Source organism: Aspergillus luchuensis, chromosome 2 (genome assembly GCF_016861625.1).
Source record: "Aspergillus luchuensis IFO 4308 DNA, chromosome 2, nearly complete sequence".
NCBI classification, from domain to species: Eukaryota; Fungi; Ascomycota; class Eurotiomycetes; order Eurotiales; family Aspergillaceae; genus Aspergillus; species Aspergillus luchuensis.
Window position 1 is genome coordinate 693,235 of NC_054850.1, and position 17,929 is coordinate 711,163.

A 17,929-nucleotide genomic window follows, 5' to 3' on the forward strand; every position below is an offset into this window, starting at 1 on the left:
AAAGTATCAACCTCAACGCGCAGTCGCTGATAGATGTATTGCTACCTAACAAGTTACGACAATCAGAGGCTCAAACCATCACCGCTCAGCGAGCAAGCAGCAAATCCGCAAACCCGTACACACGCTCTTTCGATGTCCGCGACAAGACCCTTTCCAAGCGTATCTGCGTATTCCTCATAGAACGATGGCGCCTGCAAGTGCCCAGATTCCGAACATCTCCCCTATTGAAGTTATATATCTTCATAGCAACAAGTTCCCAAATCTTAGCTGACCAATGCGTCTACATACACAGCGAGGCTTTACCAATCCCACTCCCAAGGTGCGATTCAGGGCTTAGTTTCAAGGAGCTTGAGGGACGTAAAGACCCGTGCTTTCATGCTAACTCAGGACCACCGCATCTCAAACTAGACCGAATCTGCGCGTTCCGCTCTGAGCTCCTTCACCTGCACGCTCTGCAACAAGTCTTACTCTCGCCATCCAGAATACGAGGCCCATATTTCTTCATATGACCATCAACACCGCAAGCGTCTCCAAGACCTCAAGCAGTTATCCCGGGACCCCAATGCCGCTGAGAAGGCCAGAAGAGCCGAACGGAAGGCCGACGCCGAGGCCGGGTTAAGGGTCATCGACACACCCAAAGCTGCATCAGTATCTACTACGGGAACGGGATCTGGAGCAGGTGGAAGTACAGGGGGCGGGGGAGGGTTTAAAAAGGGAGGGTTCAAAAGTTCCTTTACCACTGTGAAAGGACCTGTGGCTCCTGCAGCTCCCACGAAGAAAAATGTCCTAGGCGGTGACGATGATGACAATGAAATTCCAGAAGCAGATGATGCGAGTCTGCGGCGCGCTCGGAGCCAATCGACGAAACACGAAAATATGCAGGTTGATCAGGCGGAGAGCGATACTGATGAAGAGTACGACGGGGATGGGGGTATGAATGGGGTGTATTACAATCCTCGAAATCCCACCGGTTGTTCCCCTGCGTGTGCTGGTGCTAGGAACGTTCCTCTAGAGACTTCCTTTGTCTGAAACGAGCATCATGCGGAGCACAGTACGGATGTGGCGATCACACCGACTATGTACTGTGACGTCAAATGGCCGATCACTATCCCAATTTCCTTTCCTAATGACTTGATGCGTCCAATACGTATGTGGATGATGCTATCCAGAAACGAGACATTGCAAGCATGGAGGTGGTTTCTCAACCGTCTCTCTCCTTAGCCGAGGGTCGATGATCTGGTAATAGCAACGGCACCGGAGCAGACCCGAATTCATCGCGGGCTCGTTTGTGGTGGCACACGCCAATAGGAACAAAGCCAGATGCGATTATGGGAACATGCTACGGAAATATACAACCATGCCCGAGAACATTAGCTTCTAGAAATGCAGAATAACGTTGATTGTGTTGTATAGTCGTACAAAATCCAAGGAAGTAGGAGAGCGAGGTAATATGAGGGAAAAGGAGAAATGGCTGTAACAATGATAGGGTACTAGACACATGATTTTATTAATTCAGTTTTTCTTCACCGTCGGTTCATTTACAACGGCTCATCCTTTACAGGCGCAAGAGCTTGGCAGCCTGGCTGACGATGGTGTCCTCCTGGGGGAAGCTCATGTTCTCGAGACCAACGGCGTAGGGGGTGGGGACCTCGGCACCAGTAACACGGACGGCGGGAGCAGTCAGGTAGTCGAAACCGTATTCCATGGAGAGAGCGAGGATCTCGGAGGAGACACCGAACATGGGGAAACCGGACTCGACGCACATGATGCGACCGGTCTTCTTGAGCGACTGGACGATAGTCTCAACGTCGAGGGGCTTGACGGAACGAAGGTTGATGACCTCAGCATCAACACCGTACTTCTGCTTCAGCTCAGCGGCAGCGTTGAGCGACTGTCCAACACAGCGGGAGAGAGTGACGATGGTCAAGTCCTTTCCGGGGCGCTCAATCTTGGCCTTGCCAATAGGAAGAACAAAGTCATCCTTCTGAGCGGCCTCGCTCATGGGGAAGGCCTGACCGTACAGCAGCCTATGCAAGAATTGTCAGACTCAAAAACATTCCACAGATACTCCGATACTTGCACGGGGCTACGTACTCGTTCTCAAGGACAACAACGGGGTTAGGGTCGCGGATGGCAGCCTTCAGCAGACCCTTGGCATCCTCCGAGCTCCAGGGAGCCACAACCTTCAGACCAGGGATACTGCCGTACCAAGCAGAGTAGTCCTGGGAGTGCTGGGCGGCAACACCAGCGGCGAAACCGTTCGGTCCACGGAAAGTGATGTTGCAGGGCTGGATACCACCAGACATGTAGTGGGTCTTGGCGGCAGAGTTGATGATCTGATCGATAGCCTGCATGGCGAAGTTGAAGGTCATGAACTCGCACTAGAGATCGGACAGCAGGTCTTAGTATATTGTGCATTTTCCCTCTGATGAACGTTGAACTTCGAGAGGTAACAGCAGATCGAGGAACTTACAATGGGGTGCAGTCCAGCAAGAGCAGCACCGACGGCGAGACCACAGAAACCGGCTTCCGTGATGGGGGTGTCAATGACCCGCTTGGGACCGAAGCGGTCCAACAGACCCCTCGTTACCTTGTAACTATAATAGTAGAGCGAGTTCAGATATGCGATCCATGGACTGCAGCCAATTCAGACGAGGGACAGGGTGCCATACGCTCCGTTGTACTGCGCAACCTCCTCTCCAAGAATGAAAGTCTTCTTGTTGCTCTCCAGCTCCTCGGCGAGCGCCTCGTTCAGAGCATCACGAACAGTGACCTCCTTGGTACCAGATTCCGTAGCATATCCCCGGAAGCGCAGGATTGAGGGCGCGCATGCGGTCTGAGGGCGAAGGGGAGCCGAAGTAAGGCGCGAAGAAAGCAGACGAGCTGCTGGGCGGAAAAGTCGGGGAGCAGCCATGGCCGGACTGTGAGATATATAATATAAGAAGAAGGAAGGGGAGAAAAAAAAGCAAGAGTAGAGGAAAGGAGAATTACTTCACGGAAATACCGGTCTGTTGGACAATTGGTATCAAAGGAAGAAAGAACAGCCGATGGGGAGGCTCGTCACTCTTTTTCGGGGGTTCGGGGAATCTTTTTCGTCGACGAGGTTTCGGCGGAAGGTTGGTTTTTGGTGAGAAGCTTCGAAGGGACTTGTTGGGCTTAGCGCTGACTAAGCCGTGTTGCGGTTTTGCTCTTTCCTGACGGTCTCACCGGTCGCCTCCTTCCGTAGCCTCCGTTTTGTCTCTCTCTCGCTCTTTCCCTCTCTCCCTGGCGTCTCGTCGGGATCTTTCCCTCCGATAAGCACTTCTGGGTCCCCCCTTCCTATCTATCTGAACTATTCCGTTTATTTAGTTAGCGCCTATCCGTGATAAGCTTGGTGTCGGTGCGTAAACCATCAAGGTACTTACTCACTTATCCATCTACCACCACGGGTGTTGCATGGCTAACTGATCCGACTCTCTTTCCATCCTTCTCATTATTAGAGAGAGAAGGAGAGTTTACTTGCGCGTGTCATTCATTACTTTAATTGCTCGTTGTCGGTCAATACCCCTGCTTCGTATCTAGATATCCAATCCACAATTTCTGCTATTATTCTTCTCAATATCATCCCTAAGGGAGCATGAGCATGAGCATGTTCGGCAGCTACTATATGCTCTTCTCTACATTAGTGACCTTTCTTCTATTCTTTATACCCCCCTTCGTTTATGCTGTACAACCGACTGCGCCCAAGCCCATCGAGGCTCCATTGCGTGACCTAAAATGGGGCCAGCTCAATTTCCTTCACACCACAGATACTCATGGCTGGTTAGCTGGTCATTTACAAGAGTATGGCGCTGAAGTCTTCTTCGGAGCCATTCCCAGGCCTTACTGATTTCCAATCCCTTATAGACCCTCGTACTCCGCTGACTGGGGTGACTATATCTCCTTCGCTACCCGCATGCGCGAGAAGGCAGAGTCTATGGGTGTCGATCTACTAGTCATTGATACCGGCGATAGAGTGGAAGGAAATGGACTTTATGACTCTTCAGACCCCAAAGGCATCTACATCTCTAAAATTCTGCGAGAGCAGCATATCGACTTGATGTCATCGGGCAATCATGAGCTGTACAAGGAATCCACAGCATCAGCTGAGTTCTTTACCACTGCACTCAATTTCGCCGGACACTATCTTGCATCAAACATAGACTTCTATGACCCACGGACAAACGCTTTCAGGCCATTGGCACCTCGCTTTACGAAGATCGTCACCAAGCAATTGGGCATCCGCATCGTGGCCTTTGGATTTCTCTTCGACTTCAAAGGAAATGCTAACAACACTGTCGTGCGGCCTGTGAGGGAGACAATAAAGGAGGCATGGTTTCAGGAAGCTATCAGGGACCATGAGGTGGACCTCTTCTTGGTAATCGGTCATGCCCCTGTACATTCGGAGGAGTATTGGGACATATGGCGAGAAATCAGATCTCTTCGCTGGAGTACACCCATCCAATTCTTTGGCGGTCATTATCACATCCGTGACTACGCAAAGTATGATCGGATGTCCTACGGCTTGGCCAGCGGTCGCTTCATGGAAACGATCGGTTTTATGTCCATTAGTGGCCTCCCGACCCACCGTCAGCCCGGGCTGTCCGCCTTAGCGTCCTCCCTGTGGCCATGGGACCGTTTCCATTTCAATCGGAAATATATCGATAATAACTTATTGTCATTCTATCATCACACTGGCCTGGATGAGACCACGTTCCCAACGGAACATGGACAGAACGTTTCCCAACTCATTGCGGAATCCCGGAGCGCTCTTCAGCTGGATGAAGTGTACGGGTGTGCTCCTCGCGATCTGTTCATGTTTCAAGCGAAATATCCAGGTGAGGGTAATATTTATACCTGGCTGGAGACTGAAGTGCTACCCGTATCCGTGAGAGATGAATCTCGTGCTGGGAAGCCAGCCGTTGTTATAGTCAACACCGGTGCCATCCGCTTTGACATCTTTAAGGGTTCTTTTACGAAGGATAATACATATATTGTCTCCCCATTCACAAGCGGCTTTCGTTATGTGAAAGATATCCCTTACTCCCGAGCCTACCGTCTCGCCGATGTGCTAAACCGGGGACCGGGAATCTTGACTGAGGGCGACCAATCAGACAATTTGACTTGGCAGCTTGCTCCCCCTGAGCAATCAGCGTATACCCGTGGTGTATTTGGCAGCAGTGGTAGCCGATCAAGCGCTGGCTTCCTTACCAACCAAGTCCCATTTCTGAGTGGTGGAGATGCCGAGCCTGACCTAATTCCCGGATACACTACCCATGATGATGGAGGCAAAGATGGCGATGACACCATTCACTCGCCGATCGACTTCTTCCGGGTGCCGAATGTTATCAGGGGAACACCTCGTTGGGCTGCATCTGAACCCCCGGAGATAGTAGACCTGGTCTATATTGATTTCATCGAGTCTAACGTGGCTGCAGTGGCCCCATACGCTGGTATTGATGCAGATTTTTCTCGCGACAGCGACGTCTATATGCCAAATACAACATTGACCGGCTTGATAGAGGACTGGATAAGAGGAAACTGGCCCTGCGAGCAGGTATGAGCGTTCACCGGGAATCGCCTTTCAGTTGGTGGCTGGCGTATACATGCAAATTGTGCAATGACGGCCAACAGGCCACTATTTCCTTAGATGTGTTCTTACTACCAGCGCACAAGCAATGAAACTAGCTGAGTTTTTAGATAGAGAATACTAGTGGGTATGTGGGGTCTTCCCACTTGACTGGTAGAAATAGCTATGGATAAATTGTACTAGCTATCCATCAACCGAAGTCGTTCGAGCCAAGAAAGCGTAATGTACAGATTCGGATTTATCGAAACACGAAACACCCGAGTGAGAAGATGAGCTTTTGGCTAGTTCATTCCTGTTCCTCGTACCTGAGCAAGCCCTTGCCGCTGCGGTAACCGCTGAGGGTTTCCTGCACGCCTGCTACAAGCTCGGAGCCCTCCGTGTCCCATTTCCATTTGAACTCCTCAACGGGGATATCCTTAAACCTACCAGCACGTGTCAGCTGCAGTACATCATTGATGGTGTTTTCCTTCAGCTGCGGGTTCTTGTCGCCCCATTTGCTAACCCAGAAGCCATCGAAAACGAGGTTCTTGAAGATCAACAATCCCGACGGCAGAGAAACTGGCTGCTTCGACATGGCCCCGTAGGTGACCAGATGCGAACCTGGTGCGAGTGTTTTTGCCAGTGCGGTGGCACTCTTTCCACCCACACAGTTCAAAGCGAGGCGGATGGGCTCCTTCCCCTTGCGCGTGAGCTCATGTACAACGTTCCTGAATTCCCCTGAAAGCAACTCGGCCTCTGTGACCACCGCAGTCGCACCGAGATCTGTGAGTTCTTTCTTCAGAGCTTCTGTCTCCTCTGGAGTCTTCCGTTCGCGGACGACATTGAGGGTCTTGATACCCCACTCTCGTGCAAGCTGAATAGCAGCGCGTCCAACACCACTGTTTGCCCCATTCTGGATCAACCAGTGCTCTCCGGCACGCATCCAGTCCCAGTCGCAAAAATCTTTGATCATGCGGTAAGCTGTTACTGGGTTGACACTAACTGTGCTGATCTGAAGTGGGGTCAAGCCGTCCTTGTTTTCAATTTTGATCAACTGCGATTCATCCAGCTGAGCATGAGTGCGCCAGGTGCCCTGTCCAGTCTGTTTCATCACAACCCAGTCACCCTTGCTGAGGTTTTTCACTCCAGAGCCGGTGGACAAAACCTCGAATGCGCCCTCATTTCCAGCGACGGCGGCCGGCTCCTGCGTACCGAGTGTCGATTGGAACGGTGGCTTGCTCGGGTATACACCCTGGATCTGATTTACGTCGGCAGGATTCAGCGGCGCAGCGAGCAGGCGGAGATTAACTTGAGTACCATGGGGCGCGGAGATGGAGTGCTTGTGAAGCCTGGATGACTGTCAGATACCTTGTCCCATTGTGCAATAGCCGGGTCGCGGAAATGTAGGATCCGACGCGGTGCGAGGACTTACTGCAGGACGTCCTTGGGCTCCCCGTAGCGCGAGTAGATGAGAGCCTTCGATTGCGTATACCCGTAGACCGAAATCCATCTTTTACCCCCAATCTGAGTATGAGGATATGCTCCTTGCAATTGGCGCTTGCTCACTGAGGCTAATTGCGATGCAGCTCCAATTCTGATGGAGCACGCAGCGTGGCTTCCGGAAGCCCTCACCGCGGACCGAATCATACCCCCAGACATCATTGTAACCACAGTATACTGGTATAGTCAGATTAGTCTGGTGAGATGAGAGAGAAGGTGAAGTCTCCACGACGATGCGGTCGCGAGGAAATTCCTGATGACGTCGTCCCTGCAGCCCTCGGGCCGACGGAGATGAAGACGCCGATTCGGGTATTCATTTTGGCCCTCTGGATTGACAGAGGAGGGGGATGAGATCTGTCCTTGGATATTTACAGACAATCGTAAACACAGATGCAAGGGACATTGCTACCAAGACTAACCCATGTCATTCTTGAGTGTGCGGCAGTGAGTTTTGGTCCTTGTTTACTATACGTCAAGTCCCTACTCAGCAGGCGCTGGAGCTTCGAGAAGCTCTCGAGTACCAGTATGGTACCGTACAGTATGATACCATGGAGAGAAAGCACTCACCGCCCTGTCTCGTTCACCGCCCGCGGGGATGTCCGCCGCATACAATCAATCGATCAATGAATCGATCAGTTTTCTAGAAAGCTTCCATTGTCTGGGTGGTAACCCTTTTTGTATAGAGCTACACCCCTCAATGTCGCTCTTGCGCGAAGCCGAGAAGTGCTTGGCTAATCAGGGCTCTCATGCGGCTCTAAATGCGCTAATCACCACTCTACATCAGTCAGGGCAATGGTTGGAACGTGTGAGAGATGCGGATGCGCGGCGCACCCGAGGTGAGTATGAAGGCTGCATTGCAACCAATCCTCGCTTTCTTCAGAGCTAACAAACTCGCTTCGCCAACTAGGGACGCCGAAATCCGAGGTAGACGGCCTGTTGGTCGCCGTTAAGGACAATATATGCACACGCGATCTTCCAACAACATGCGCTTCAAACGCTCTGGATAAATTCGTCAGTCCGTTCAACGCGACAGTTGTTCAACAATTGCAAGACGCAGGTGCCGTCGTGGCCGGCAAAGCCAATCTCGACGAATTTGGAATGGGATCCCACTCTATACATTCGAACTTTGGTCCTGTCAAAAGCTCGCGCCGTGACCTGCATGCCGAGTATCTCTCGGCCGGTGGTAGTTCGGGTGGAAGTGCGGTTGCTGTTGCGACAGCCCAATGTTATGCGTATGTAACTCTCCGGATCCGCCTTGAATCATAGGGCTAGGAACGGCTTGGCTTAACATTGCTGGAATATTTATAGAGCGTTGGGTACTGATACAGGCGGCTCCGTGCGATTGCCCGCCGCATATACGGGAACAGTCGGCTTCAAGCCTTCTTATGGGCTAGTTTCTCGCTGGGGAGTGGTTGCGTACGCCAACTCACTGGACACGGTCGGAGTACTGGGAAGAGACGTGGCCAGCGTTCGCCGTGTCTTCGGTATGTCTTGACTTTGTCGGATTCCTCCTGTCTCGCTGCGTCTCGACTTGCTAACCCGTGCTCGTAACATAGGCGTGGTGAACCAACATGATTCACGCGACTCCACTAACCTTTCTCCCTCCAGTCGGTCGCGGCTAGATTCACATCTTAGGATGCCTGCCTTGGCGTCTCGGACAAACTCTCCCCTGAGGATAGGAGTTCCAGTCGAGTACAACATATCAGAGTTGTCTCCATCTGCGCGACATGCGTGGTCTCGCTCGCTGGCCCATTTGCAGCGACAGGGCCACAGCATCCAAACGGTCTCCCTTCCAACGACTAAACTCGCGTTGTCGGCATACTATGTACTCGCGCCTGCTGAGGCATCCTCCAACCTGGCCAAGTATGATGGCGTCAGGTACGGGAGCCGCCCTGAAGCACCAGATGGGAATGCATCGTCAGAAAGTTATCTATATGCGAAAACACGAGGTGAAGGTTTCGGCTCCGAAGTCAAGAGACGGATCCTGCTCGGGGCATTTAGCCTAAGCGCTGATGCTATGGATAACTACTTTATTCAAGCACAGCGAGTTCGCCGCCTTGTTCAACATGATTTCAACACCGCGTTCAGGGCACGTCAACCCCTGATTTCTTCGCAACTGGGATCAAAGTCGGATTCTGCAGACGCCGGTGTAGACGTTCTCATTTGCCCAACAGCGCCGTCATCACCACCACGCCTTTCAAGCCTTATCGGACCCGATGCGACAGCTTCGCCCTTGGAGGCATATACGAATGATGTTTTTACTGTACCTGCTAGTCTGGCAGGCCTTCCGGCCATATCTGTACCGGTCACTACAGAAAACGCTGGTGATGCCGAGGATGGAGATCTGGCTGGAATCCAGGTTATTGGTCAGTACGGTGATGATGAGCTTGTGTTAAAGGTTGCCGAGATGCTCGAGGGCAGGCACCTATGAAAAAACTTTTGTCTCCATAAATGCGAATACCCCAGACTCCATTCATAGACGTCTATATGTATACAGATTGAAATGTATAAACTAGAGAAATTCTGCGCCAGTAACTCCCAAGAGGTGTCGCTGTTACTTTGTATAAAACCTTGCAAACTGAGATGTGCTCGGGATTCGGAGCGCAAAGAAAAGGAAACTATTGCAGACTAGTAAATCATGTAAAGTCGTGATATAATTCTACCAGCCCCGTAACGTGCCTTGGTCACGGGTCGATCATTCCAACACCGACCTCCCTAAGACAAAGCCGGTGTAGTAGATTGGGTTAGGGATGCTAGACGTAATCACAGTGGCCGAGGCGTTGAAGGTATGGCGTTCAAGACATCTCAACATCTCCATCTCCAGTTGGCGCGTCGGGTATTGTAGTCTGAGGTGCCTCTGGGACCGTGGCATCGGCGCTCGTGGTGTCTTCGAGCGTGGTCTGGCCTGAATCTAGGTCCATCACACTTCCGGCTTCGTTGCCATTGCCAGCGGGATTAGCAGCAGCCTCGGTTTGACCGTCGGCAACTGGAGGAATAGCGGACTCATAAGCCGCACTGACACCACCTTTCAACACCTCGGAGCCACCAACTGCCCCAGTTCCAGAGCCATCGATCTCTGCATTGTTGACAACGTTGCCATCTACTCCGCCCCAGACGCACATCGCCTCAACCTCGTCCACGATATCTGCAATTATGTCCTCAACTATTTGCTCATTGAATCGTTCGCCAATCCCCCGAATTGGCTCGCCGTTGTCTGTATGAGATGGCGGGCCCACCCACCATGGCCCCTCAAAGCGGCATTCAACCGCGCCTCCGCCGTAGCAGCTGACAGCGGGATAATAACCGATCATTCCATCATCTGCATTCTCGCGCTCACCGATGCCCAAGTTATTCGTGCCATTGGCGAGTCGGCTAGCCGGTGGTAAGAAAGCATACAGTTCTTCGAAAGGAGTGCCCATCTTTACACCGTTCTTGTATATTGTGATGCTTGAACCGGGTAGAGTCCGCAAGGATGCATCCTCAGCATTGAACGGAGATGGAGGCCCAAACGTAGGTGTTTCTTTGAGGTTAAATGCGTAATCGCGTAGCTGTTTTGTTGGAAACACGTTCGATTGTTGCCAACAAAAGTCTGATTTATAGTGGAAAGGAATGCGGTCACGGACTATATTTGTGACTGACGGGGCTTCTGAGCTTGGTGTTGAAACCTCGCCATCCGCACCTGACTCATAAGTTCCCTCTACAACTTTCTTGTGAAGAGAGAGTGGCGGGAGGGTGATTAGTAGGCCGATAACATCTCCCTCACGAATGGATTCGCCTTTTGGAAAGAAGTACTCGCACCGCATCCGATTGACAACCTCGCCATTCACATCACGAATACCGTATCCATAACAGTCGACGCCAACATTGGCATCAAGGTCTGCCTCCCTTCGTGCGAAACCGAGACGTACATGTCCCCTGGACGGTAAACTTCCATTGCTATTTGAAGAGGGAGCCGATGAATTATTCATGACACCACTGACGATGCGCGCTTCGTAGTAATAAGATCCCTCGCGCGCGCAGACATTGGCGCGTGCAGTATGCCAAGGCTCGTTAGAAGTAACTGCGAGAGCGTCTTTACTGAAAAGTATGGCAGCTGGAGAGTCTTCGAAGCTGAAGCGGGCGTGGTAAGGCTGAACATCAGTCTGGCGGTATTTGATATGCGGAAAGCTGGGGTCAGCTATGGCGTAGCTATAACGAAATCCATTCTTGTTGGTGAGCTTATCGACGATCTCAAAGAAGTCCCAGCTCTGACCGATAACGTCTGATGTTTTTCGGTTGACAAAATTCAGCTGCCGGGGTTGTGGGGGTAACAAATCGGATGAGCGAGGCTCTGCCAGCAAAAGAGGCCTTAGTATGCTGAGATCTGAGCTGGGAAGTGCAGTGTTTTGGACAGCAACTGCTCGCTTCTTCGGTGGCATGCTTTCCTGATCCAGACCCTTGGCCTCACGCTTTTTGCGGCTGTCACGTTTGGTACGCTTTGACTTCAATCCATCGGCTTGTGCAGGGGCATTGCTTGCAGGTATAGGAGAAGACCTCGCATTAGAATCGGGTAAGGAACCGGCGAAAAATGGTGTTCCTCCAGGAGCCAAGATCGGAGAGTTCAAGTTAGACGAAGGTGCAGAAGACCCAGCCGGTTGTGTGGAAGCCATTGTTGATCGACTCGAAAAATGCAATGTTAGGTGCAAGAGTTTATAGGCCCGGGGCAATATCAGATAGGATAGACGTCAGTACGGAATACTTGTTGATGGGAACCCAACAGTCCGGTGTAGGTTGCGCATATGACTCGGTATCGGCAACGACAGGGAAAAGCCAGTCAGATATACTGTTACCACAGCTTTGTCGAATCAAATGTACAGGTCTCGGAGGGGAGCGACTCTATCAAGAGTGACCAGAAGCCTCGATATACGATGAGCGGAGGTGATGTTACAGTTTCCAGGATAACCCGGGGTCGCAATAACGCCTGTTAAAGAGTAGCAGAAGGTCAGAATTAATATGAATCAGACTCGATCCAGAGCCGTCTTTGTATTCTCATTGTGGGTGTCGGAGATGAGCCTCCACGGGATATTGAAGGTGCCATATGTACCATGCCCTGGACACCACATAGAAAGTTGGAGATGATGAACGCGGAAGTGGGTTCGGAGTGGCCTGGGACTTACCACAAGGGCTGCTGGTCGACACGACTTAGATTAGCCAGTTGTAGTTATGAGATAGACCGCATTCAGTTTATTAGGCAGTCGTATAAGGTCAAATAGTCGTTGATTGAACTCTTCTTGCAAGCTTCAAGGCCCGTCCTGCATCACATGCCTGTTGTTTATGCGCAAGTTGCATGCGACGAGCGGAAAGCAATCTTGTCGCCGATTAAAGGCGGTGAGCTACAGTATTGCCGGCAGGCGTCGAGGGCCAAGTGGTGCCTCGAGATAAGAGGGGTAAAGGCGGTAGAAGATATCATCCAATAAGAGATAGCATGCATAAAGCGGTGAGGTCTGACTCCGCTTTGGCGACGCCAAAAAAAAGAGCTCGACAAAAAATTTGAATCACATGACCTGGAAATTTACACACATTTTCTTGGAGGTTGATACCCGAGAGAGAAACGATCCACGTTCGCAGTGCCTATTATCCGGTGATTAGGTGGATTTGGTGCTCGCTGGAGCCTTTTGATATCATATAAACCTCGGCTTCTAAGACACACATCCAAAGGGGCCCCGTCACCATGCCCAAGGCAACATCCTCTCGCTCCGCCGCCGGCCGCCGGCACAATCCTCTAGCTGAGGATTATATGACTGCTGGTCATCTGAGAACTCAATCGGCCAAAAAGTCCAGTCGCAAGTCTCGTGAGGGAGACGAACAAGAAGATGGGGAGCGCTTCGTTGATGCGAAGATGTCCCGGAAGATCCTGCAAATCGGACAGGAACTGGCTGATGAGGATGCTGAAGAACAAAGAGCCACAGCAGGCGCTGCTGCTAATATGACGAACGCAGCCTTTGATTTTGAGTCTCGCCTGGAAGGTGATGAGGCATTTTCCGATGACGAAAAGTTCCAAGACGACCAATGGGACGACGAAGAGGAAATTGAGGAAGTTGTATGTCACTGGAATCTTTTCTTCAAAAATCTCTGGGAACCCTTTTGCTGATATATCGATTAGGAGGTCGACCCCGATGACCTTGATATGTTCAACAAGTTCATTCCTGCAGGCGACGAAGACCCGATATTCAACCCCAGTGGACCCGAAGCCGAAGGTCAGACTAGGAACCTAGCCGATCTTATTCTGGAGAAGATCGCGGAACATGAAGCGAAGCAGGGCGGAGAGAGCGGCGGGCCCTTCATTCAGGGTGGTAGATTACCGGAGGATGCTGTTCAAATACCCGCGAAAGCGGTAGAGGTATATGAAAAGTGAGTACGGATTGCGCCGTGTTGCGGTTCACGCAAGGCTAATCGAAAATCTAAGGGTCGGCATGATACTTTCTCGCTACAAATCTGGACCTCTTCCGAAGCCCTTCAAGATCCTTCCCTCCGTGCCCAACTGGCCCACCCTTCTCGATATTACACGGCCTGAGTCTTGGACGGCCAATGCTGTCTATGCCGGTACCAGAATCTTCATTTCGTCGAAGCCAGCAGTCGCACAGGAGTTCATCGCGACAGTGCTCCTTGACCGTGTCCGGGAGGAAATTCACGAGACCAAGAAGCTCAATGTCCACACCTACAATGCGTTGAAGAAAGCGCTATACAAGCCCGCCTGTTTCTTCAAGGGCCTACTCTTCCCCTTGGTGTCGAGCGGAACCTGCACACTACGAGAAGCCCACATTGTCTCTTCTGTCATTGCACGTGTCTCTATTCCGGTCTTGCACTCAGCTGCAGCATTACTCCGCATGTGTGATCTCGCTGCTGAACAGTCGTTGCGCTCTTTGGAAAGTACCGGTGCAGTGAACATGTTCATTCGCGTTTTCCTGGAGAAGAAGTATGCGCTTCCCTACAAGGTGATCGACGCCCTCGTCTTCCATTTCCTGCGCTTCCGTGCTACCGACAATGATGCCATGATGACCGATGGATCCCGTGAAGCCAACAAGGTTTACAAACTTCCTGTCCTTTGGCACCAGTCTCTGCTGGTGTTTGCGCAACGCTACCGCAATGATATCACCGAGGATCAGCGTGAGGCGCTTTTGGATTTGCTTTTGGTCCGTGGACACAAGGATATCGGACCCGAGGTCAGGCGGGAACTGCTGGCAGGTAGAGGACGAGGTGTGGTTGCACCAGACCCGGAGAACCAAGGTGCTATTGATGCCGGTGATGATACGATGGATGTCACGTTATAGACGAAATGCTGCGGGACCGCGTTAGGAGTGTAAACTGGGAGGCGAGACGAGGTCCCCCCCGGTGACTTCGAAAAATTTGCATCTTGCTATGATTCAATCACGAGTCGTGACCGGCATGGGCGTTATTTTTGGGCTATTGAATTGTTACATCCATTTCTTTTGTTTCTTAGGCACATATTATTCCCACGGTTACACATGAGTTTGGCAGCTAGGTGCTCTCCCTTGAGCACAGTAAAAGGTAGATAAGAATCAACCCTTTGGATAGAAAACGAGGGGGTAAACACAATTTATTGTTACGTGCAGCATTGTTTTCATAAGCGCATGCCACCATTCATTCATACATCATTCCTACGTTCCGACGGAGTGCGACAAAGCGCGAAGGGGGCGGCCCCAAACCTGACAGGGCTGTAGGATTTCTAGAAGCGTTATTAATTAAGTACGAGATGCTTTTTGCTCCCTCTCCCCCACTCCCCCTGTCTCTCGATAAGTGTCTATATTCAATATTGCGTGGAGCTAAGATCAATCTAACGGCGAAGGGAGACCGTCGGACTTAATTATTTAGATATCAGACCATGACCCGAATAGTACTGTGTATGCGCATTGCGCAATAATTAGCCCGTTGAGGGTGACCCCCGTGTTTCTGGTACATTCCACCCGCTAACCTAGTCGGTCAAGGAATGCGGGAAATTGAATAACAAGTTCCAGACCCCAAAGATACTGGCGCTCCAATGAATTCCCCTGCCACCGCCCACAACATTGGAAGCCCCCTTCTGGCCCCATCTTTCACACCCTCCGTCTCTAAGAATGGCACCACGGTGGATCAAGTTCCATGGATTCACGTTGTCTTATCACCAATGAACTGCGCCAACCACGTTCTTTGCCCCCTGGAGACTCTTCAACCTAGCCCTGGATGCCACACTCAAAAGGGGTGCACAATAAGAGTCCAGACGCGTTCACACAAGGATGGTAATTGACGATAACATCAATGAAAATTAAAGCCTCCCCGATCGAAAAACAGTTATGACTACACATTACACACAAAAGAGCGAAAGCAAAGGCTGTATGTAATACAGAAGAGAACTGCTATCTACTAAAGCTTGCGGATTTAATTGCCGGACGAAGTAAGACATCGGCGGGGGTCGTGTTCAAATAGAGGCAGTGCGAGAGATAAAAATGGCACAGGCATCATCGGAAGAATAATCACCGTGGGGAATTGGGCTAGAACAAAGTGGAATGGAGTAAAGTCCGTCAATCATCAATGTAGTATCTACGTACCTACCTCCAACTCCAAGGTATCTACGGACTTACGGAGTATGATCCGCAAGATTGCGAGTTGAGACCACAAGAGGGGCGCAGGGAGCCACCGGGGTAGGGTTCCACCTTTGAGAGCGAGACTTGTCGCAGGTAAAGAGGCCTTTGAGACGGAAGGTGTGAAAGATGGGGCCAGAAGGGGGCTTCCAATGTTGTGGCAGGGGGAAACACACTGGGGGTGTCCCCTCTCTCCCTTCGCAGTCCCTCCCCTCCCGAGCATTTGGCTTACAGAACGTACTGTCTAAAGTTACGGGGAACCATGGTGCCTGGAGTATTTACCGTACGGTCATTTGGGGCGCAAAGGGGCACATTCACCCAACCGGACATTGCACAGGGGCGTAATGGGTCCGTAACGGTTACCGGAACTTGGCTGACGACGATGACTCCGCCCCCTTACTTGCAGGGAGGCGGCCTGATCTGACCACGTTGGCCTTTTAAAGAGTCGCTCACTCCCCCAGCTCTCACGGTCGATCAGGAAATCGTCCTCACTCTCATCCTTTTATTCTTTCTTGGTTATTGAGGACACCTGTCCTTCTTGGCCCCATCCATCTTGTTGTCTGGTACACTTGACCTCAGGCACCACTTGGCCAGGCCTGGCCCCCCCAGCTTCCCCCGTTATGACACCGTGGCCTGTGTTCCTGTGACACGGGCAAGCAGACCTCCTCCACAACAAGCTGTGTCGACCTACATCACCGTCCTCCCTTGCAGTGCGGTTTAAGATAAGGCTCATAGTAATCTGATTGATCCACAATCAAAGATCAATCACCTGTCACGCTTGCAATAATGGAAGAAGCATTCTCTCCAGTCGACTCCCTCGCCGGCTCCCCGACGCCTGAGTTGCCATTGCTGACAGTGTCCCCGGCGGACACGTCGCTTGATGACTCGTCGATGCAGGCAGGGGAGACCAAAGCCGAAGAGAAGAAGCCTGTGAAGAAGAGAAAGTCATGGGGCCAGGAATTGCCTGTCCCGAAGACTAACTTGCCTCCGAGGTAAGACATTCATATTCATATACAACTATATCTATTCACCTGATGCTAATTTGATAACAAGAAAACGGGCCAAGACTGAAGATGAGAAAGAGCAACGTCGTATCGAGCGCGTCCTTCGTAATCGTGCGGCAGCACAAACATCACGCGAGCGCAAGAGGCTCGAAATGGAGAAGTTGGAAAATGAGAAGATTCAGATGGAACAGCAGAACCAGTTCCTTCTGCAACGACTATCCCAGATGGAAGCCGAGAACAATCGCTTGAACCAACAAGTCGCTCAACTATCGGCTGAGGTCCGGGGCTCCCGCGGCAACACTCCCAAGCCCGGCTCCCCTGTCTCCGCTTCTCCTACTCTCACCCCCACCCTGTTCAAACAAGAGCGCGACGAAATCCCTCTTGAACGGATTCCTTTCCCCACACCCTCTATCACCGACTACTCCCCTACCTTGAGGCCTTCCACTCTGGCTGAGTCCTCCGACGTGACACAACATCCTGCAGCGGTGTTGTGCGACCTGCAGTGTCCGTCGCTGGACTCGAAGGAGAAGGAAGTGCCCTCTCTCTCTTTGACGTCGGCTCAAACCCTGAACCTCACGCTGCCGATGATCTTGCAGCTCCTCTTTCTGACGATGACTTCCACCGCCTATTCAACGTTGATTCACCCGTTGGGTCAGATTCTTCAGTCCTTGAAGACGGGTTCGCCTTTGACGTTCTCGACGGAGGAGATCTATCAGCATTTCCATTTGATTCTATGGTTGATTTCGACCCCGAATCTGTTGGCTTCGAAGGCATCGAGCCGCCCCACGGTCTTCCGGATGAGACTTCTCGCCAGACTTCTAGCGTGCAACCCAGCCTTGGCGCGTCCACTTCGCGATGCGACGGGCAGGGCATTGCAGCTGGCTGTTAGCGAGCAGTTTCGCCAGGGAGATGCATCGGCTATCGATGGTAACGGAGTCCAATGGAGCTGGGAGTCCTTGTTGACCTTGGCGTGGACGATAGACCTACTCGAAAAGCCGGGACGACGCAAACGAATCTTGAGCGGTTTGAAATCAGCGAAAACTGGACGGCGAAGTAATATTGGCAAGTCTCAAAGGAGTACACGGAGTTCATGGAGTTCACGAAGCACCCAAGAGGCGTTGACGTCTCTCCTGATGGGCAAGCATTGTTGAGGTTCCGGCTGTAAATTATCATAAATTCTCATAATTCTTTTTTAGATTTTCAATACAGCAGTCAATGGT

The 17,929-nt window shown here is 51.5% G+C and overlaps 8 protein-coding genes across 8 annotated transcripts; 5 read left to right on the forward strand and 3 right to left on the reverse strand.

Moving 5' to 3' along the window:
* Window positions 1-274: 274 nt before the first annotated feature.
* On the forward strand, window positions 275-1,029 carry AKAW2_20206S (putative C2H2 finger domain protein; the record flags this gene model as incomplete). Its single annotated transcript, XM_041684894.1, has 2 exons — window positions 275-319; window positions 409-1,029. The coding sequence occupies 2 exons, from the start codon at window positions 275-277 to the stop codon at window positions 1,027-1,029; spliced, it is 666 nt and encodes a 221-aa protein (XP_041539032.1).
* A 526-nt stretch (window positions 1,030-1,555) lies between these two features.
* Window positions 1,556-2,914, reverse strand: PDB1 (pyruvate dehydrogenase (acetyl-transferring) subunit E1 beta; the record flags this gene model as incomplete). The annotated part of the gene is made up of 4 exons (XM_041684895.1): window positions 1,556-2,027; window positions 2,095-2,381; window positions 2,474-2,597; window positions 2,673-2,914. 4 exons carry the CDS (start codon window positions 2,912-2,914, stop codon window positions 1,556-1,558), a joined length of 1,125 nt encoding a protein of 374 aa, XP_041539033.1.
* Window positions 2,915-3,616: 702 nt separating this feature from the next.
* AKAW2_20208S (metallophosphoesterase family protein) lies at window positions 3,617-5,581 on the forward strand (the record flags this gene model as incomplete). Its single annotated transcript, XM_041684896.1, has 2 exons — window positions 3,617-3,822; window positions 3,886-5,581. 2 exons carry the CDS (start codon window positions 3,617-3,619, stop codon window positions 5,579-5,581), a joined length of 1,902 nt encoding a protein of 633 aa, XP_041539034.1.
* A 313-nt stretch (window positions 5,582-5,894) lies between these two features.
* Window positions 5,895-7,249, reverse strand: ETR1 (enoyl-[acyl-carrier-protein] reductase; the record flags this gene model as incomplete). The annotated part of the gene is made up of 2 exons (XM_041684897.1): window positions 5,895-6,936; window positions 7,020-7,249. 2 exons carry the CDS (start codon window positions 7,247-7,249, stop codon window positions 5,895-5,897), a joined length of 1,272 nt encoding a protein of 423 aa, XP_041539035.1.
* Window positions 7,250-7,682: 433 nt separating this feature from the next.
* HER2 (glutamyl-tRNA(Gln) amidotransferase subunit HER2) lies at window positions 7,683-9,518 on the forward strand (the record flags this gene model as incomplete). The annotated part of the gene is made up of 4 exons (XM_041684898.1): window positions 7,683-7,923; window positions 7,995-8,319; window positions 8,396-8,571; window positions 8,644-9,518. 4 exons carry the CDS (start codon window positions 7,683-7,685, stop codon window positions 9,516-9,518), a joined length of 1,617 nt encoding a protein of 538 aa, XP_041539036.1.
* A 364-nt stretch (window positions 9,519-9,882) lies between these two features.
* Window positions 9,883-11,736, reverse strand: AKAW2_20211A (SPRY domain-containing protein; the record flags this gene model as incomplete). The annotated part of the gene is made up of 1 exon (XM_041684899.1): window positions 9,883-11,736. The coding sequence occupies one exon, from the start codon at window positions 11,734-11,736 to the stop codon at window positions 9,883-9,885; it is 1,854 nt and encodes a 617-aa protein (XP_041539037.1).
* A 1,061-nt stretch (window positions 11,737-12,797) lies between these two features.
* ENP1 (snoRNA-binding rRNA-processing protein ENP1) lies at window positions 12,798-14,397 on the forward strand (the record flags this gene model as incomplete). Its single annotated transcript, XM_041684900.1, has 3 exons — window positions 12,798-13,166; window positions 13,230-13,477; window positions 13,533-14,397. The coding sequence occupies 3 exons, from the start codon at window positions 12,798-12,800 to the stop codon at window positions 14,395-14,397; spliced, it is 1,482 nt and encodes a 493-aa protein (XP_041539038.1).
* Window positions 14,398-16,491: 2,094 nt separating this feature from the next.
* Window positions 16,492-17,860, forward strand: hacA (transcription factor HAC1; the record flags this gene model as incomplete). Its single annotated transcript, XM_041684901.1, has 2 exons — window positions 16,492-16,697; window positions 16,759-17,860. 2 exons carry the CDS (start codon window positions 16,492-16,494, stop codon window positions 17,858-17,860), a joined length of 1,308 nt encoding a protein of 435 aa, XP_041539039.1.
* Between the last annotated feature and the right edge of the window lie 69 nt (window positions 17,861-17,929).